The sequence below is a fragment of the Nelusetta ayraudi genome, unplaced genomic scaffold, assembly GCF_046127955.1.
Source record: "Nelusetta ayraudi isolate G7.1 ecotype Tasmania unplaced genomic scaffold, CSIRO-AGI_Nayr_v1 ptg000021l, whole genome shotgun sequence".
Classification (NCBI taxonomy): Eukaryota; Metazoa; Chordata; class Actinopteri; order Tetraodontiformes; family Monacanthidae; genus Nelusetta; species Nelusetta ayraudi.
In genome coordinates, this window is record NW_027466071.1 from 99,687 (window position 1) to 121,422 (window position 21,736).

At 50.6% G+C, this 21,736-nt stretch overlaps 1 protein-coding gene across 1 annotated transcript in view; it reads right to left on the reverse strand.

Moving 5' to 3' along the window:
• The window catches only part of LOC142889199 (uncharacterized), a 69,479-nt gene extending 63,533 nt beyond the window's left edge, over positions 1 to 5,946 (reverse strand). The window contains exon 1 of the mRNA XM_076027860.1: positions 3,282 to 5,946. Within this exon, the coding sequence (XP_075883975.1) occupies positions 3,282 to 4,709 (1,428 nt within the window). The 5' untranslated portion in view covers positions 4,710 to 5,946. The remainder of the gene's footprint in view (positions 1 to 3,281) is intronic.
• Between the last annotated feature and the right edge of the window lie 15,790 nt (positions 5,947 to 21,736).

A 21,736-nucleotide genomic window follows, 5' to 3' on the forward strand; every position in this document is an offset into this window, starting at 1 on the left:
GGGTGGAGGTGTGTGTCCTCACACACACACACACACACACACACACACACACACACACACACACACACACCTGTGAGAAGAAAAGGTGACGCTGGCCTGAATCATTTTATGCAGCCGACGCACATCCAGGCAGAGTTGACAAAGTGAACGATGGTTATTGCTCCATTACCATTTTTTTTTTCTCCCCCATTCAATCAAACATGTCACTGTAATTTATTGGGGGGGAAAAAAGAACTAGGACAACGGCTGTGCGGACGCGGCTTCTGAATAAAATATCCCACATTTTCTCTGATGAGAGTGCACGCACACACACGCACAATGCAACGTACGGCAGCCCTTTCGGTGAGTGGCTGGGCGATGGGGGGGGGGGGGGGGCCGGGGGGCTGTGTGTGGCGTGTGTGTGTGTGTGTGTGTGTGTGTGTGTGCGTGTGTGTGTATGCGGAGGGTGTAAACGAGGTTCGCTGGTGTCAATCACAGCGCGGCTCCCGAGGAGAGGCGGCCGGGTGGGAAATCGAATTTGAAAAGCAGCGGGCAAAAACTGCTCCAACAGGTGACGGAGGCACAGCAGCTCTGGAGTGCAGCGCAGTCATATCGCGGGGGCCAATTTGGGAGGCGGCAATATGCACTACAACACCCCCCCCTCACCCCCCCCCCCACCCCCCCGCCTCCGCACGGCCTCGCCAGAGCGCCGGAGAACAAGCAATGCCGCCGCCGCCGCCGCTCTGAAATATGAATGAAACACTGCGGCTTTTGTAAGCGTGAACACACCGGCCGCTGCAAGGTTGATAGAGGAGTGCAGGAGTGCATGCACTCAACTCCTGAAGTGGCAGGGCAAAACAACAGAGACAAAAAAAATACACACTACCAGTCAGAAGTGTGGACAAACCTTCTCATGCAATTTCTTTATTTGTCTTTACAACTCCCTACACTGCAGGTAGACACTGAAGACATCAAATATATGATATAAGGTATATGGAATTATGCAGCAAAGAGAAACACGTTAAATAACAGTCAATAGTTTTGACGCCTCCAGTGAGCAACTGCAATGTCAATCGTCATGAGAACGAACGTCCAAACTTCTGACTGGTGGTGTACGCATGATCTTCATGACATGTTAAATGTTGTTCAGGCAGCTGTTGCGTTGAGACGCAATAAAAGAGGAAGTTGACTGAATCTGAAACGCTGATGGAAAACAGCTCCGCAATGACGGGACGTAAACGCCGCATAATTACACGTACAGACACACATTATCATCATTCATATCTGATCAACCTACAGGTTACCGCGGCGTTCACTCGTCTCACCGCCGCTGCGTTCTTTCACGCCGTCGATACCGCCGCGGCGCAAAACCCTCCCACGCTGAAAAAAAAAAAACGAAAAAAAAAAAACATCCAGCTCATTTCCCTCCGCCGGCATCCAACGCAAATTGCCTTTGATTGAAACAACGCAACCTAATGAAGCGCTTTTGTTTCGGCGGGGGGGGGCCGGGGGGGGGGGGGGGGGGGAGCCTGCGAGAGCGACTGCGCATCAGCCGCCTTGCCCTCCAGTCGTCCAGATGTGCCATCCAGCAGTGTGAATAATTTACTGCGTCGCAAAAAGAAAAAAAAAAAAAAAAAGAAAAGACGCACAGACACACACTTCACTCTGCAAAATAATGACTCTTTAGGAGTGTTTGGTTTTTCAGGGGCAGGCTGATGAGGATGCGAGCCACCCACTTCTCCCCCTCTATGGGTCAACACATTAGGGTGGGGGTGGTGTGGAGGCGAGGGGGGAGGGGGGGGGTCCCCGCAAACAGAGGACGAACCGCTTTGACGATTAAGCAGGAGGTTTTTTTTCTTGCCACCTCAACAGTTAGCGCTGGAGTGCCCTGGGGCATTGGGGTGGGGAGAGAGGGGGGTAGGGGGGGGGCTCAGCTGCAGCAGCGCAGGCCGACAGATGTCAGCTTGCCGGGGCCGTTGTGTCAAAGTGTGGCTGCCGACAAACAGTGTTGACTGCACATGAACGCGTTGCGTGGGACGAAATGTGCTGAGACAATACGCAACGCCGCGCTTAAAAGATGAAACTAAATGAATTAAAAAAAAAAAAAAAACAATGTCCTATTTTACACACACACACACACACACCCTCGTTTCTCAATTTTTTTTTTTTTTTTTTTTTAACCTGACACTCCTGATTTCATTCAGAACGGAAACAATGAGCGGAATAATTATGAGAAACAGCCGAGGCCTTCACGACGCTCAATAACCGAGCTGGATGACCTCCAAGTGGACGGTATTCCCACGGGACGTGAATGCAGCACCAATGCAGCGACATGCCAAAGCGTCCCTGCGAGGGAGCGAGCGAGAGAACACACACACACACACACACACACACACACACACACACACACACACACACACACGGCTTTTTTTTTTTTTTTTACTACCTGGGGAAACCAATCAGATGACGTGCTGACTGCCAACTGTGAACCGTGAACACTGAGAGCAGCTTTCAGTGACTTTAGCGAGTGTGTGAGTTAGAGGGATAACCGAGGAGCGCGCGGTGCGGTGCGGTGCTGAGCGCAGAGGACGAGGGAGAGGACGTCGGTGTTTTTCCGCTGCTGCCGAGCCTGTCCGCGCGGCTCTTACGGCGAGCTGCTGGATAAACACAGCCAAGTGTTTGCTCTCTCTCTCTCTCTCTGTCTCTCACACACACACACACACACACACACACACACACACACACACACACACACACACACACACACACACACGGCTTGTTTATGTACTACACGAGTCTGACTTTGTCGGCGGGAACACAGCGCGTCCTCCGGCAGGGCGTTTCGCACCACGTCGGCGGTGTAGAGGAGAATGGCGAGCGCGAGGAGGAAGCACGCGCACATTTTAATCGCATTTCATACATTTTCTTTTTAAGGAGCGCTTAAAAATCAGCGTGTTTCGAGGGAGACGCGCGAATACAGAGACGAGTTTGTCATTGTGTGCGCCAATAAAAAAAACGCGCAGGTCGTAAGCACACACAATAACATGCGGCAGCGAGTTTTGTTTACTTCCGCTTGTAATTAGCGGCGGTAATTTGCGTGTTGGCGAGACGTGTGAGCGCTTGTGGTGACCTTTCACGTAAAAAATGTAAAAAAAAAAAAAACAAAAAAAAAACGTGTTTCTTTTCTTCTTCTTTTTTTTTTGGAGGAGGGAGGTGTGTGAAACAGACATTAGTCACAAACAAAGTTTCGTGAAGCTCAACATGTTTTTTTTGTTTGTTTGTTTGTTTGTTTCCTGGCTCACCTGTGATCTCCCGAGGGCCTGCACACCGTTCCCGGCACTGATTGAATGAGGATGGTTCCTCTGCTGTCCTCCCCAGCCGTGAGACGCGGGGCCTCCGTACTGGGGCCCCGCGTCTTTCCCGAGGCCCATGACGGCTTGTTGCTGCTGCTGCTGCTGCTGCTGCTGCTGCTGCGCCGTCGAGCCACAGTAGTCTTGATACCCGGCGCCGTAACCCCGCATCATGGGGCTAGGGGACGTCAGCAGCTGGTTGAGGGTCGGCGTAGCCCCTGAAGGGTGCTGCTGCTGCTGCTGCTGCTGCTGCTGATGGTGCTGCTGCTGATGGTGGTGGTGGTGGTGGTGACTCTGTCCCGGGAACCTCTGGAAGCCGGCCGTGGTAGCTCCTAGAGGTGACTTGGCCGACGAGTTGTTGCCCATCAGCATGTTCCCAGGTTGCCGGCACCCTGCTGGGCCCATCATCCCGTAGGCTCCTCCACCACCACCACCTCCTCCTCCACCACCACCAGCACCACCACCATAGCCAGCCCGGTAGGCTGGGTACTGGCTATACTGGCTGTTGTGGTAGCCAGTTTCCTGGGAGTTCTCCAGGCTGTTGTGCGCCGAGGAGTGCGTGATCCCCATCCCGCCGCCCTGCTGTTGCTGTCCGCCATGTTGCTCGTAGCAGGGCCTCGGTGTGTAATAGTTGCTGTTGTTGTTGAACTCGGAGTTGTTGCCCGCCGGCCCCAAGTTGGAGTGATCGTACCTGCTACCCATCATCCTCTCGGCGGGCTTACAGGTGAGGTCACCCTCACCTTTCCCCGCCATGTGCTGCTGCTGCTGCTGCTGCTGCTGCTGCTGCTGCTGTGGCTCTCCCTGGCCCCCCAGCAGGTTCTCTTTGCCCCCGTGGTGGTGCTGGTCCCCTCTGCCGTCCCCGCGGGGGCCCTGGCCGTTGTTGTTGTTATTATTATTGGCGGCGTTGTTACTTTGTCGCTGCTGATGTGGCGCAAATTGGCCGAACTGCGGCGGTGGCTGCTGAGGCTGCTGCTGCTGCTGCTGCTGCTGCTGCTGCTGCGGAGACGGCAGGGACTGAGGGGGATCTCCGCTCCCCGCACATTTCAGCTTGTGGTTCGCGATCAATCCCGTCTCCACGGAGGAGGCGCTCGAATGAGTGGAGCCCGGGCCGGCGGCGAGGTTATTCCCATCCTTGTCGTGTCCGTCCGGAGCGCCGCCGCGACTCGTGGAAGTTGAATGAACCATGTTGAGCTCGCCTCGACGGTGATGGTCTACATTATTCAGAGTCCCATCTGCGGCGCCCAGCATAGGTCCAGTCCGCTGCACGGTCCCTCCCGCTCCTCCGGATTTCCCCGAACCGAGCTCCGGAACCAAGCCGCTGGGTAATTTCTTGTTTTTGTTGTTGGTTCTGGTCGGAGCCGATGCAACTTGCGCAGCCATGGTCCCCTACCACATCTCAGCGCGCGGTGACAGCGAGCCCCGACCAGCCTTTGGCGCACGGGAGGGGAAATAATAAAAGAAAGGAGAAGAAATAAGGAGGTGGAGGAAAAGGATATTCGATGAGAGAGGAGAGAGAGAGAGGAGGAGGAGGAGGAAGAGGAAGAGGAGGAGGGGAAAAAAACAAGCTCTTTCGTAGCGCTGCTGCTGCTGTTGTGGCGGCGAGTCAGTGAGGCTTCATGTTGAAAGTTTCCTTGCTCGGCTTTAAGCGAAACTTTTCTCCTTCCTCCCTCCGCCTCTCCTCCATCCCGGTTCTCGGTAGTGTGCGGCAGCGTCTCCCGGAGCCCTTGTGGCCCAGCATGGCATTAGAGAGAGCGGGCTCTACCAGCTTATCCACCTCCGGGGCTCCGGCGCGCCGCACATTGAAAATCCGGACTGGAGTAGCGAGCCATTACGCGCGGTGCGCTTCAGCGCTCCTGTTGTTGACTGGTATTTTTTTTTTTTTTTTTTTTTTTAAACCGTGTTCTTGTTTTTCATGGCATCATTACACATTTGTGTGCCTTTGCGTTTCCATCTAATACACAGATCATTTAAAACATTTGCATCTCACACCCTTGATGAAGACCCGGAGTCTGATCGAGCGAAATCAACGTCAGTATTTCAAATGGAAAAGGAAAAAAAATAAAAATAAAAGGAAAACCGGAGCATCGACTCAGCATCGACTCGAGCGTAGTCCAGAACGCGCACAGGCGACGTGCGTCCTCGGCGTGCCGCGCGAGGTACAGTATATACGCAAGGCGCGCGCCCCGGCGCAGTTATCCAGGTCTGATTTTCCTTCTCCCCCTGCTGCTCCGTGTCCCTCGGCTCGAGCCAGTCCTCTGCAGCTCTGACAGGAGACGGACACGCAACCGCAAGCCGTGCGCCAGTTCTGCCGCCGTCGGAATAAGAATGTAATCGCACTTTATGGCAGCTATGACGCCGCACTGAGCCGCGCCACGGCGGCAGATTGCCGTCGTTTGCCATTCACCTCTAATGTTCCTCCCCTTCTGACAGCGAGCCGTGGCGAACATGTGTTCCGCGGCGTTCTAGAGGCCTGATGCATTTTTAATCACGACACAGCGAGTGATTAGATTGTATACGTTGCACTACAATCCCCCATCAAAGTGCCAGTAGGAGCCTAATATTACAGGGAAATATGCATTAGTGGCCTGCTAATGGAAAAAAAAAAATAAAAATAAAAATAATAAGAAGAATAAAACCTAGATTCTTTAATGTCCTGCAGCCGGAGAAGAACCTCTGAAACGATCGTGATCGTTCGTTTGAAGAGTGCAGGGTGTTTGCAGGGTGTAGGACCACACGCGCACACACACACACACACAGACACACACACACACACACACACACACACACACACACACACACACACACACACACACACAAAAAAAAAAAAAAAAAACACAAAGTCTACAAGAAGATATAGCATCCCATCAGCGGTATTCAAACAGGAATGCAAAAAGCCGTGCTTAGTTTAAAAAGGAGAGGAAGAAGAAGCCGGGGTGTCTGTTGGGACTTGAATGAGCAGAGGGTGCGCTTTGATGAGATCAGATGCATTTGATCAACAGAGGGAGCTGCGGATGAAAGAGGGGCGGAGGGGAGGGGAGGGGGAGAGGGGCCGCTGCTGCTGCTGCTGCTGCTGCCGGTGGTGGTGGGAAGAGAAGGATTTGGGGATGAGAGAGTGGCTGGGGCTGAGGACGGCCGTGATAATGAAAGTGGAAGGCGGTGGGAATAAATGTGACGACGCCGATGACAAGCGAGATGCTGCTGCTGCTGCTGCTGCCGCTGCTGCTGCTGCCGCCGCTGCTAAGAAGATGTTGTCGACCAAAATGATTATCGATATGTCCGAGTCAGAGGCCCCGGCTGTCGATTTAAGTTGCGCCGTGGTGGCTCAAGGTTGCGCAGTTCACTCCGCCTCGTATACATCCTCGGCTCACCGTCAGCGGCACGATTCCCACGAAGTCAAGTCCATGACAATGGGAAGACCCCTGGTGGAGATACAGCGCTACTACAAGCCAGAGCTTGTAGTAGCGCTGTGGCCCAGGTTGAATGAGGCCCAGGTTGAAACCTTTCAAAATGTGCATTTCACAAAGTCAGTGTATAGCCACTTGTGAATGATCAGCATTTCGATAAAGGGATGACGATCACAGGCAGAGGGTTGTGGGTTCAATTCCAATCTGGGACCTTTCTGTGTCGGTTCTCTCGTGATGCCTGCAATTCTTTTTTTTCCTTGCAATTCGGCTGCAGAAGACAATCAGTGACAAAGTTGCTCCAGCCAGTGCTAACTGGTCCAGCTACTACAGCATCAGTGGAGCGGTCATCCTCAGCACCGAAGAGACTCGAGGCGTACAGTCGGAACAGGACTGAACAAGGACGATTTTCTTCCCTGGCAGTGATCTCCACTGAGACAAAAAGACTTTTAAAACTGAAGGACGGCAAGGACGACTTCTATCATCAAGTTAGCAATGCTTTTGTTCAGAAGGAGCGGCGCATGGACTTCATTTATAACTAAAGTTAAGGCCATAATATATTTTTTTTTTTAATCAAATGTGCTTTTTTTTTTTTGTCTGCTACAGTCTGTATGTGTGAAGAAAGCTGGTAGGTTTTTAAAACATGACCCATTAACTGCTGACAGTCAAATGGTGAATAAGATACTTGATGCAGGGTTCATAAGTTTGTAAATGTGATTGTGATGAAGCAGTGCCTCACCGGCCATGACCCTCACCGCACGTCACTGCTTGCAGGCGTGAGTGTGACTGAGGCCCTCTGCTGATGTGGTGGCAATGATGAACCTTCTCTTTGCCTTGGCTGGATTTACATAACTAGCTGGCACACCTTCAAGGAGGTGGTCACACTGTGGCCACTCGCATCTCCAGCAGCCCACAAACACTGACTGCAGCTGGTGGGAGAAGGACGCGAGTTCGAGTTGGACGTCAGAAGAATCAATGCCAACTTTGTGGGCAATCTACCGTTTCAACCATTTGGTAGAACATTTGGTTTAAAATATTGAAGGCGCAGTGTTCAATTTTGAAGGCCTGACAGCCTGACGGCGTGTTTCGCATTTACTTTACTGTCAGGCCGCTTCCTGAAAAAAAATTGCGGCGCAAGATGGCAGCTAACTGGGAGCAAGACCCTTATTGCTTTATGTATATTCTTATATATATGAGAACCGTACTAAGGGTAGAAAAACCAAATGACTTTTACTGCGAATATACGCTTTTATTCATGTACTTATGGGCCGTGTGTTTAGCTTTTACCAATGTAAATTCGTAAAAATCGTAATTCACACCAAATATTACACACTGGACCTTGATGATACATGCCCTCCCGCTTCCAAATGAAAAATAATGTACACAGGTGCACTGTGCATCAGCGCGAGGCTCAATCCCACTCGTCCACAGCGGAGCCTGTTCGCTGGAGACAAATAAAAAAAAAAAAAGAAAAGCCAGCGACAACCCCTCGAAACCTTTCCCAGCCATTTGCCTTTATGGGCCCATATGGCAGAGAATAAAAGCCATAATGCTGTTATGGTCCGACTACAAAGTCTCGCAAGCGCTCGGCGTGGCGGAGGCCCAGCCTATAGCATCAACAGGAGCAGATGGCTGTTTATCTTTAGGACGCCCCGAGAAGACGTCGCATTTACATCCTGCATGTGTGTGTGTGTGTGTGTGTGTGTGTGAGGGGTGGGGGGTGTGACAGCCAGTGCGTAGCTGCCGATGTTTTTTTGTTTTTTTTTTCTCTCCGTGCGTACGTGAAGACAAAACTACTGCCATTATTAAAAGACAGAAAGGGGCGACGATGAAGAGTATGGCGGAGTTTGGGGCTTGCTTTGCGCACCTTCGCCTGATTAGAGGGAGCCTCCTTCCACAGCCTTCCTGCTCTCCGGCTCCCCATCAGTGTCCCAGATCAAAGCCTCAGCTCTGATCTCATCTGGAGCAACGCTGAGGCTGCTGACAGCGTGTGTGTGTGTGTGTGTGTGTGTGTGTGTGTGTGTGTGTGTGTGTGTGTGTGTGCGTGTGTGTGTGGAGGGAGGGGGGGAGGGATGGAGTGAAGGGGGGACCTGGAGCATTAGCATATTCTATGATGGCGCACCCCCCCACTCCCACCCCCCCAACTCCTCACCCATCCCACTCCCTCCTTCTTCAAGCCGTTGCCTCGGCTGCAGCTCTGGGCTCGTGCGCACCGCCGCCGCCGCCGCCGCCGCCGTCTCCCCGCAACTCTAATTCCCCTCCCTCGCTCATTAAAAAAAGCCCACTGTTCTCCTATTAATTTGCAGACACACTGATCTGTTTGAATGGCGGGCGATGGCGTGCGTGCGCGCGCGCGCGCGTGTGTGCGTGTGTGCGTGTGCAAGAAGAAGAAGGGAGGAGGGAGGAGGGGCAATGGCTCAGCGCATTTACATTTATGTTTAATTTATAACCTTCAGGGGCCCCCTGATGCAGCAAGATTGAAACAATAACTCCAGACAAACACGAGGAAGAGGGGAGGAGGAGGAGGAGGAGGAGCCGGAGGGAGGGAGGGAGAGAGGGAGGGAGGGAGGGGGTGAATTAAAAATATACAGATCTGGGGACGCTAGTGTGTGTGAGTGTGTGTGTGTGTGTGTGTGTGTGTGCGTGCGCGCGTGCGTGTGTGTGTGCTTTGCATACGTGCTCGTCGGGATGGTTGTTAGTTGCAAAACGCACCGCCGTCGCACGCACTGTTTTCCAAGCGGGTGTTTCTGCCGGTGCATCTGCATGAAGGCGCAAGTGAAAGTCTCTCTCTCTCTCTCTCTCTCTCTCTCTCTCTCTCTTCTGCACACACACACACACGCGCGCATGCACGCTGGCAGAGGTCTCCTATCCGCAGGGGGATAACATGCCACGGTGAGTGTCTGTCAGGAAGAGAGCTGGAGTCTGTTGCGAGGGGAGTCTGCAGGGATCTCCCCCTTAACAGCACGGCACAGCAGACAGCAGCAGACAGCAGCAGCAGCATCAAGCCTGGCCGAGCACAGAAAGTGGGTCAGCCCAAAACACACACACACGCACACACGGCATGCACGCACACATTTATGCACACACACGCACACACACACACACACACACACGCATGCACACACGCGGCGCTCAGATGGATACAGCCCCAGTGTCACTCTGTGGGTGTGTTTGAAAGGGAAGGAGAAGGAGAGCGTGCATGGAAAAGGGGAGGAGAGCGAAGAGAGAGAGAGAGAGAGAGAGAGAGCGAGAGAGCGGCTGGATGGCCGACTTGTGTACGTGAGAGACGGCGTGGCTGTGTGTTTTGCATCTGTGATGTTGACGGGTGGGCGGGTGGGGTGCAAGATTAATGGCCGGACAGAGGAGAGGAGGAGAGGAGGAGGAGAGGAAGAAGAAAAGCCAGCCATTGTGAGCGAGCTCACCCTATGGAAGTGCATCAAATTGATCCATAGTCTTTTCATTTCAGGCTTGGATAAATAACAGCATTTGCATTGATCAGCCTGCAAGACCAGGCAAGGATGGGCCTGTGTGTGTGTGTGTGTGTGTGCGCGTGTGTGCTTCTCTGAACAAAACACATCTCCGACGCCGCTCCTTGCGCCGAGTCGCCAGAGCCCCCTCCCCCCACCCCACCTCCCACCCCCCACCCCTCACCCCTCCGCCAACCAACGGCTGTGATGGATAAAATGTTTTCAACGACACTTGAGAAGAGCGGATGCGATTGTGTCCGCCGCCGCCGCAGCGAAGACGGAGCATCGCGCAATTCCCAGGACACCTCGCGCTCTATTTATGTGTTATGAAAAACATGACTCAAAGGGAGGGAGAGGGGGAAGGAACGGAGGGAGAGGGAGAGAGAGAGAGAGAGAGAGAGAGAGAGAGAGAGAGAGAGGGAGAGAGAAAACAGCAAACAGCCACGCTCCACTTTTACTGTCAGCCATCATGTGAAGTGTTGGAAGGAGGAGGAGGATGAGAGGGAGAGCGGCTACAGCGAGGGGGGTGTGGGGGTGTGGTGGGAGGTTGGGGTGGGCAGTGGGTTGGGAGGGGTAAGGAGGGGGGGTGGGGGGGGGGGGTTCTTCGTCTTCATCCGCAGATCGTATCGAGATTGTGACAGGGGACCAGGCTCTCAGACACCCTCCCTCTCTCCTCCCTCCCTCCCGCTGACGCCTGTCACTGGTCCCCCCCCCCCCCCCCCCAACCCCAACACCCCCTCCCCCAGCCCTTCTGACTCGGAGCAGTGTGTGTGTGTGTGTGTGTGAAGTGTCCCCCGAGAGGCGCGGATTCAAAGACGGTATTTACAAGATCCACACTGAGCCCACTTTAAATGCCTGTGAAGAACTTCTCCCGCCTGCCTTTGATGTATAAAACCTAATGGGGGGGATGAAGGGGGGGCTCGCCGGCAGTCATGGCGACGCGCTCGCGAGGCAGCGCCGTGCTAATCCCGCTAGCATCGGCGAGGTGGGGCTCGTGGGGCTGGAGAAGCGAAAACGCTTCAAATGCCGCCGTTTGGCTTGTGGTGCCTCGCTGCCCTCGGAAGAAGAGGAGGAAGAGGAGGAGGAGGAGGAGGAGAAGAAGAAGGGGGGAAAAAAAAAATAGAAGGTTCCCGTCGGAGTGGAGGCGACGTGTCGGCTTTAACGGCAAATTAGCCGCGTTCGTGGCAGAGGAGGCGAGCGCTGCGCCCAGACTTGATAAACTCCCGAGCAGGAACGCGCGTTTGTTTGATCAGCGATTATATCTTTAAAATTAATAAATAAAAGGCGACGGCGTGATCGGTTTAACCAATTTGCAGCAATCACATTAATGGTATGTTACATTTACGTCTCCCCCGTTTCAACATTTCAACCCAGACGGGATAAAAAGCTTCGGCACAGGGGGGGGAAAAAAAATAGAAATAAAACCCGGCAGCTAATCTGGGAGGTCTGAAACGTTCAGGGCGAAGTGGAGCAAGTAAAGTAAGGAGGTCAAAGGTCTGATGGCGAGGAAGTTTCCAGCCCTGTATGAACTGGATCTCAAGAACAAAACACTGATGTCTTAATAAAATATGGATGGAGAGAGGGATTTCTTCGTCTTCTTTTTTTTTTTTTTTTTTTTTCTTAGAAAAAGTGGGTGAAATTGACACTCGCCGTGCTGGTCACCTGAGGGGGCTGGTGAGTGCATTGACCAATGGTAGGCAACCTTTTGACTGGTGGGCCACAATGGGAGCGGGAGCAGATGGATGGAGTGTTTTGGTGACCCACTGTAGGAGAAGGAAATATATTATAGGTTATGCAGAAAACGTGCTTTAATGTCAAAGGATATCATCGTCATCATCGTCATCATCATCATCATCATCACTGTGGCAAAAAATGCGAGAACGCAGAGAAACTTCAACATTAATAAGGTTCATGAATATAATTTCAAGTTCGTCTGGCCGGATTAAAACGCTTAACAGGCCGCATATGGCCCCCGGGCCGTAGCTTGCCCAGGCCTGGTGTAAATGCTGCGCGCTGCTTCAAGGCTGGAGGTGTTGCCTGATTCAAAGACGGCGCTCAGCAGACCTTGGTTGAAACCGGCAGCCTTTCTATGGATGTTCTCTTTCTATGGGACCATTCTGTGTAAAGCCTGGAGAAGGTTGCAATGCAAAACCTCCAGTGGATCAGTCAGTAACGTGTCAAACACTCAGACCAGCCAGCCTGGCAGCGACAGCCACGTCTATCGTGTTCACTCAAACCCACCGTCTTTCTTCCACATGCTGCTGCTGCTGCTGCCCTGTGATTGGCTGACGAGCTCTCTGCACGAACAAGCGGTTCACCGAGTACATTTTACCTAATCAAGTGGCCGTTGAGGGTATGTCACCCTGGGGGGGGGGAAAAAAAAAATGCATGTTAACAGCCTGGGCGCCCAGCCATCACAGAATATGCAGAGGGAGAGTGGAAGAAAAACAAAAAACAAACAGCCAACTTTGTTCTCAACAAAGGCAGAAAGAACCAAGGCTTTCATATAAAGGGAAAAAAGCTGGAACTTGAAATGATTTGGAATTAGGCTAATTGGGTTTGTGTTTTTGTTTGTTGTTCGGGAGGCATGATCAAAGTGATATTTCACCAATTTGTGTCAGCTGCGGAGGAAGAAGGAGGAGGACGAGTCGGGAGGATGCTCCCTATTAATCCCTTCAGGTTGGGCGCGCTGTGCGTAAGGTGCGCTAATCAAAACAGGAAAATGATGAATAATGAAAAGTGCTGATCAGAAAATGAGACAAAACAGTAGATTTGTGCTTTATTAGTAGCTTATTAGCGGCCGGGATTAGCTATTGTGGAGATGGTAGTGGGGGGTGTGGGGGGTGGGGGGCTCCGCGAGTGTAAGAGAAAAAAAAAAGAAAAGGGAAATAAAAATCAAAGTGATGCGGATGGATTGACCCAGGAGCTCAGGGTGTAAAAGCAACCGGCTGTTTTGATCTTATCTAATATTTATGAGCAACTTCCTTGATATTTCCTTCGCGCTGTGAATCCATCCGCTCCACCCCCCCCCCTTACAGTGTTACACAATGATGTCTTCAAGGGGGGAAACGACGGAGATCAAACGGGGTCCCGGGTTCAGAACACAGAGAGCTCTCTCTCTCTCTCTCTCTCTCTCCCTCCCTGTGAGAAAACGCGGCAGCGAGCGATCTTCACGCCGTCACGAGTTCGACTAGGCCGCGCGGCGCGATCATATTTGTATCTGTGTCTCTGTCACAGCGACGTAGGCGCTGTCACCCTCTGAGCACGCACACACACGCGCGCGCGCGCGCGCGCACGCACGCAGAAACGCGCAGCCCATGATTCTTCGCGCGTGTTGCGAGAGATGATTTCACAGCCTGCCTTTATCGACAGCCATTCAAGGCCGCCGGTAATGGCAGCGAATGCATTTCACCATTTCTTCAAAAGGGGAAAGGAGAAAGAAAAAAGAAGTCAAGTGTCCTCAACATGTTATTTCTTAAAGTGGTCTTGTTGCAAAGCCGCTATTGTTCGAGTTAAAGGAGGCTAGATGACACTAAGACTCTAATTATGGACACCAGTGATCAGCCCTGATATTATATTGCGAGTAAAGTGGGTAATTTGTGGCTGTTGTGTTGAAGGGTAAAAGGGAGCTGGAGCGAGCAGCAAGGAGGCACCATTTCAATTTTTATTTATTTATTAGAATTTTTTTTTTCCTCCGTGCGTCATCGCCATATCGTCCGTCACCTGGTCAGTAGCTCACGGCGCAACGTCAACATAGTGGCACTGCATTAAAAGTTCAGAGAAAACTTGCGCAGTTGTGGGTGCTTATTGGTTTATTTCAGATGTGAAATGGTGGCATTCATTTATTCTAACATTAAATCCACTGTGTTTGGAACCCTGAGTCCAAATTTGTTGGATTTACAACAAATTTAAAAATCATTCTCCAGAGTTGCACTCATGTGAACTCCAAGCATCTGTGTGTGTCTGAGAGTTACAGAAGTCCAAAACAGGCGGTGAAAATAAAGAAACCAATAGTGACTAATCGACAAATTGAAAAAAAAAACAAAAAAAAAAACCAAACAAACGATAGATTAGTCGACAACAGAAATAATGGTTAGTTGCAGCCCTAATTGGCACTGGGTTGGGTTGGGATGTTTCTGTCTTTGAGCTTTGAGCCTCTGAACAGAGTAGCGAGCAGTAAATGCCAGCGGTAAAACTTTGAATTTCCAACAAAACGATCCATCCGTTGTCCTATACAACACTTGTGTCATGGCTCCCCACAAAGCTGGGGGGGGGGGGGGGGGGGGAAACCCTCCTACTGCATTATGGGCCATCGACAGGTGATTTCTCCCCGCTCACTGGGCTGTGTTCAAGTACACCACTCCTGTTCCACAAAGTGCCCACGCAGCACGGCTTAAGTGGCCGATCATCTCATTTATTAAGGTTATTGCACACGCAGCTGACCGCTGCTTATGGATCAGTGTTTGCTGCTAAGCTACCCACCGCCGCCACCTCCGCCGCCGCGCCTCATACGATAAAAATTGAGCGACGGTCACGATTTGATTTAATGAAACGGCGGCCAATCAACGAGCACATTTCGGGGCATGTTCGCGCAGCGGCCGTAACCTAATTCTGGCCAACAACAGCCGCACGCGGACGCGGCTGGCCTTTAGCTCCAGATCGAGTCCGGGTGGTTAACGGCTCATTGGGATCAATACGGCGCGGTTGGAAGAGGAGAGACATTAGGCCGCGTCTATTCCGTCAAACCCCCCCCCCCCGAGTGATCTGTCCAAACAATTAAAGCGGAGCCTCTTTGTGGCATCACACTTACCGCGTCAGTCGCGGAAATGAAAGGGGAGCCTGACGTATTTGTGGGGTGGTAGGAGGGGGTTGTTGTGGGGGAGGCCTGACACCCCCCCCCCCCCGACTGACAAGCCCCCACGGAGGGAGCGTCGCGCCACAGGAGCGGCGGCGCTCTTCAAATTTTAAATATGTTTTGACAAGAAATCAAAAAGTTGCTTACCATAATGGCGGAAAGAATCCCCATTTTCCGTGTGATCACTTATTAGACCCCAAGGTGAACGGTGGGGGGGGCGGCGGGGGGCAGCGGCGGAGACGGGTGGAGACAGGCGGGTGGGTTGGTGGGGGCACTGACACACCGGGATATTCTCTTTGCACTTTCTTTGACATCCCCCACCCGCAGATATGGGAGCGGTTTTCACATTTTGAGACATCGTTTTTCACGGGAGAGATTGAAGCTCTGATCTCTCCACATCTGAGCAGCATGAAAAGCCACAAATGATCAATGAGGATTCCCGCGCCGGTTCGCCGGGTTTTTATCTGCCTCATGGTTTTTTTCTCCCCCCCCCTCCCCTCCCTGCCGTCCGACAGGCCGGGGTTTGCTGTTGTTCAATCTCCGATTACAGGAGTGCAGAGGATTTGACGGCTTTACCGTCGCATCCCCGACAAACGGATGTCCTGGAAATTGCGTTGAATCAGATTGCGGGGCTGTTTTGAAAGGTTTTCACCCAGGTGACTTTTTTATCCCCCCCCCCAAACCTCGCCGGTTCGAGAGAGAATCAGCTGACGGCGCCAATCAATTGGAATATCTGCGATCTGGACTTTTTTTTGTCGTGCCACAAAGCTCTTTTGTGTTGAATAAAACATTTTCCTTTCAATTAATAAGCTTGAGTGGCTTTATACATAATGGAAAGCAAGACTATTCCATGGGCCCCGCTGTACTCAATACATAATCCTGCAGATGAAATTCCTAATCTTCTACCAAACAGGGGAGAGGTTTTTTAAAAGCGAGACCCCAATTATGCCCGGCCCTAAATTAGCATGTTTAATGCAGCAAAATGTTTTAATAAAGAATAAAAGCACGGCAGCAGAAAACAAAAGCCAACTGGGTAATAAGATTATCTCTGCCGAGCGCCCAGTGCACATCATTGTAGTTCACACAATTGGAAGAGATTATAAGTCACATTCAAAACAGCCTAATCCGTGAAAGACTCCTGATATGATTACTTTCTATTACGTTTGGTGACTGAGTGCGATGGATTTATCTGGGATCCTGAGCGGTCTTTAAAGTACAGTTGGACACGAAGGCAAAGAGCCAGTTGGAGATTAGCTAAATCCATCTGTGATAAGCTTCAGCAGTTTGGCCACAAGCAGAGACGAACACAAATCTGAAGACCAGATGATGTAGTACACGTTCGACGGCTATAGATTATCCCGGAATGTCTCAAATGCACATTGCGTATCACGGGAATCATCGCTTCTCTGAATGGCAAACAAGATTTTTTTCTTCTTACTTCTTACTTCCATCAACAACAAAAAAAAAAATTGTCCCTACAAATCTGATTCCGTCAGCCGAGCAGCTGTTTAGGGTGTTACGGTATTCTTAATCACGGTCGGAGGTGTTCCTCGGCTGTGTCCCGTCTCTCTGGGGCCGATTACAGCCTCCTTCATCCCTGACCTCCCCTTAGTTTCTGACAAGGTCAAACATCTCCCATTAGGGAGAAACAGGCCTCGCCTTTTGCCGGCGAAGTAGCCAAGTCGTACACGGTGAAGGTCAGGGGCTGCATAATGAACTGGAAAATGTCAGTTATAATACTCCCCATTTAAATAGCGGATTTCCCTGCGCCGGGAACAAGGCTGATATTTACCCTTTCTCCCCACACAGGCCTGGAGTGATGACTGCTCTTAATCCAGCCTGGGTGTGAAATTGAGTCGTATGTGTGAGGGAATGGGATTTCCTGGTTACAGAGACGAGTATATGTAACACTCAACCAAAACGGGGGCCTCCTCCACTCGCAAAATGAAGTGGTGCGGAGAGGGGGGAAATGTAATACCTTATCCGCTGTGGAGGGCACAAGGGGTTCCAAGCCCCGCGGTGGAGCTGTGCAATATGCCTAAACAAATATCTCCACCGCATTATAAACACGCATAACATACAGTCTGACAGAGAACTACTTGAAGGGGAACATGTCATACCCGATGTCCCGTCGGTTTCTTGAGATTCTATATCATGTCAAGCAAATTCTAAGCAATACTTTCCCGAGGTTTACCTGAAAATGTGCGTACAGTGTTCCCATGGTGTGGTTTGGTGTGCCCTGCCCATAGAATGAATCTTATTAGTATATAAGAATATACATAGAGCAAGGGTCTCACTCCCAGCTAGCTGCCATCTTGCACTGCCATATTACTAAGGAAGCCCAGGGTGGACAAACCAGGTCGTCTGACAGTGCGTTTCACTGGTGAACGTTTGTGTTCTCAAATAAACCAACAGAGAAGAAGCTGGACAAGGTATCCAGGATGAGTGCGCAGGCCACCGTAGTTCACTGGCAAGCTCGGGAGAGGGAGTCCGAGTGAAACAGCGCAGCAATCTAAAATGTAGCCAAACCACTTGCCACGCTAAGACCAAGACAAAAAATAAAATAAACATAATGCAGCTTATCCATCACAAGTTGAATGCTCTCTATATTAGAGGTAATTCACTGAACCTATTTCCATTCAACATTTTGCTCATTAGCTCTGACTTGAAAAGGGTAAAAAAAAAAACACCAAAAGCCCATGTACTAACATTTGAGAAACAATTTTTTTGAATTTTGAATTTTCTAATCCAGTGGTCTTCAAAATATGCCTTCCAATGTTTTATGTAAACTCACTAACTGCCACTTTGAGCCCAAGATGGGCCATCTGACGGAAGATTCCAGGGGTAATGATGCAAGAATAAAGGATAAACACGCACATTCCAGTGGGATGAATAATTTTGGATTCAAACTCAATTATTGACGAGGAGTCATTCTGAGCAAACCTATCTAGCATTGTCTCATAGTGTTGTGTATAGGTTGGCGTTCCAACAAGTTTTTCCAGGCAACAGACATGAAATTGATGTCTGTTGATCGTGTCAGTTAAATGATGTCAAATTAATAAGACATCACAATACCACTATTGCAGGAATACTAACTCGATTGTACCTATTATTGGGTAATTTTTTTTTTGTTTTTGTTTTGAGTAACTTAGAACAAAAACATTTTTTGTTGTGAAAGAGTTTTTCGGAATTGTCCTTGACAATCATGATCCCTATTATTAGGAAGAAAAATTGCGTTTCACATTTTTGAAAAAAAAAAATAATAATAAAAAAATGTAGCCCTAATTATCCTGCAAAAACCCAACACATTACCGACTCCATTTTCTCTCCGGTTTTCTTCAAGGTGAGAAAATCTTTTAGCCGTAAAACAATGGATGCCTTTAAGACAGACACAATAGCAGGAGAGTGAGGACGGGGAAACAAGTGCTGAATAAGATTATAAATGCATGATTGATATTTTTTATGCCAAAAATCTACGCCCGCTGAAGTGACAAGGCAATTACTAATTATTAGGCTGATTATTCGCATCTCCCGGCACAGCCGCGCACCAACAGGAATGTCAAAGGCTGCATAAATTAGCCGGGGAGTAAAACGGGAGCGGCGACGGGGGCTGATATGACAAAAGGGCATCCAAAGGAGAATGTTAATAATGATTCCTCTAAAACAATTTCCATTAATTTTCAGCCATCTCGCCGGGGAGTTATATCTACATGCCCGAGGCAGGTTTAAATTGCATAGTCTGCCTGGGAGAGGAGCCGACGACTCCCCAGTGTCCAGCTGCTCTCATCAGAGCGGGTGGGGGGAACACCAGGGAGACAGCACGGCGACGGCACAGGCTAAGCTATTAGCATTATCAAGCCGTTGGGGGGGGCGACACACTAGCTGGGCATTGTTTTAATATGATGCAACTATGGCAGAATATGCAATAATGTGGAATGTGCAACAATGTTTAATAGGCATCATCAAGGGAGGGTGGGGGTGGGGGGGGGACCGCTGCAGCTTCCTCGCCGCTCAGCCAACAATGTCACAAGGTAGGACGTGAATAATGCAGGCGCTTCACATTCTGACTCCCTGCCAGGCAGCGTGTCAGCCGGACACTGGCGAGCGCCGAGCTGAGGCCGCGAGCTTCGCCCTCCAGAGGAGAGGGGAGGCGGCCAGCTAATGTCACACGAGCTCGGCCGTCAGCGACCAACCTCCTCCTCCCTCTCCAACCCCCGACCCCCCCCCCCCCCCCACCTCCTCACCCACTCACCACCCCGTCAAGTTGCTCTCGGGCTGACGGCGTCTCAGCTCTCGTCGCAAGGCCGAACGCGGGGGCGGCTTCGCCCGGGTGACACCGGCCGCGTCCCCTGGGTGCGGGCCCACCTGGCTGACTGTCAGCGGGCGCAGGTTTTCGAGAGAGGGCAGAGAGCGGGGGGGGGTGGGGGCGGGGGCGGGGGAAGGGGGAAGGGGCAGGGGAGGGGGAGGGCTGCGCACCCTGGGATGTCTTCAGGCACAAGATGACAGCGTGGAACAAGTGCGGCACAGTGGTCGGCCGGCTCCACCAGCTTCAGGACTCAGACGGAGAGACATTTCTATAAAAAAATATCTGTCTATATATCCATCCATCACTACCAGTCAAACGCTTGGAGACATACTTCTGATTTAATGGGTTTTCTGTCATTTTCACGACTATTCACATTGCAGATTGTCACTCAAGGCATCAAAACTATGAATAAACACATATGGAATATGTACTAAACAGAAAAACTGTGAAATAACTCAAACAAGTTTTATATTTCTGATGATCTAGAATAGCCACCTTTAATATAAAATATATATAATAACATGACATATTTATATGATGTCTTCACTATCTATCTATAGTGTGGAAAGATAAAGAAGAAACAGGTGTGTCCAAACCTTTCACTGGTAGTGTACATACTGTGTATACTACTTGCCTACTCACACACATCTATCCATCTATCTACCTTTGAATCGAGCAACTCGCCTTCAGTCTAAACCTGCTATATCTGCGACAAAAGCAAGACGTTGGTACTCGCTATTTTTAACATAGACCGAAAAAAGAGAAAGAGACTGATTGGCCATCACCAAAGACAGGCCCGCAAAAACATGTATGAGAAAGTCAAGACGAATAGGGAGCCGTCTGGCTGGATCTCTTGAAATTCAACTCTGTTTAGTCAAAATTCGGGGGAATAAAATCAAAATTTCCTGAATAAAATATTGTGACTGAAGTGGAAATTGAGAACAGAAGAGAGAGAAGAGATGTTCACAGATGTTTAACCAAGATTTCCGTCTCTAAAATGTCCAGCTCTTGTTTTCATTCTTCCAGTATTTAACTGTGCGGGAGCTACCGAGCGCGTCCTCGGCCTTCAGACCGTCAGTCGCACCAGCCAGCGCAATGAAAACAAAGTTTCCGCCCAATAAAACTTTTCTAATATCCTGTCCCTCGCCCACTGCTCACAGGGCCTGGACGTCTAATTTGCAAGTGGAGGCCAGAGGAGGAGACGGCTGCCCACCAGCACGTCCATCAAGAGGGGCTCGCCAGGGAGTGTGGATGCGGACGAGCTTTGGCGCGCATGCGAGAGAGTGCGCGCCTGTGCCTGTGTGTGTGTGTGTGTGTGTGTGCGTGTGTGTGTTGATTAATATCAGGAGGGCAGGGCAGCGCTCAGGCTGCGGCTGTCGGTAAGAGTGAGAGAGGACAGTTCTTTTCACTGTCGCCCAGGGAGAGGTCTGCCGGTGGAGGGGGTAATGAGCCAGAAACAGGCTGAGGGGAGGAGAGGAGAGCGGGGGAGGCACAAGGACAGGCCGCCACGTTCCTCCGACCCCCCACCCCGCCCTCCATCACCCCATCACACACACCCTTCACTCAGTCCCTCTCTCCTCCCCGAGCGCCGCCAGCCCTCTCTCACCCCCACGGCAAAAAGCCCGGCACCGTCGAGGCTCCCCTGCTTTTTTTTTTTTTTTTTTTCCCCCAGCCTCATTTGACGCTCATCCCTCCACTTCCGTCTGTCTGCCTCGCTGTCTGTTCCAGTCCACGTCACCCCTCTAACTTGATAAGTGCATTGGTATGTTCCTGCACGGACGCGTCCACGGGCTCCGCGCAAGTGCATCCTCGCACTCCTCCACATCTTGTTGTTCTCCCACTTTGATTGTGTCCAGTCGACACACGCACGCGCTTGCCGTGAGTGACGCCCCCTGGGGGGGGGCACGAAATTGCGCTAATTGATTAAGACTGTAATTCATGCTGTTTGTCAGTATTGTAGCCCTACGTTGTGTTTGGCCTGCCTGAGAGGTCCTATACTGTGCAACATTCTAAAAACAGTGCATCTTCAGTCTGCCAACAGGCTCCCCGGAAGTGGGGGAAAAAAACAAATCATCCTTCCCTAGTTTTTCTTGCCCAGCTCTCAGGAAGTGTGTCCTGAAATACCCAGCTCCGGAAAACATCTCTTTGTGATGCCACTTTCGTAATTGTCTTATTTATGATTTATGTTTCTATCTCTTTTATGAATTTTATGACACAAAGTTGCTTGTTTCAGCATCTATATACACACACACACATACACATATATGTATATATACATATATATATATATATATATATATATATATATATATATATATATATATATATATACATATATATATACATATGTGTGTGTATGTGTATGTATGTGTATGTAT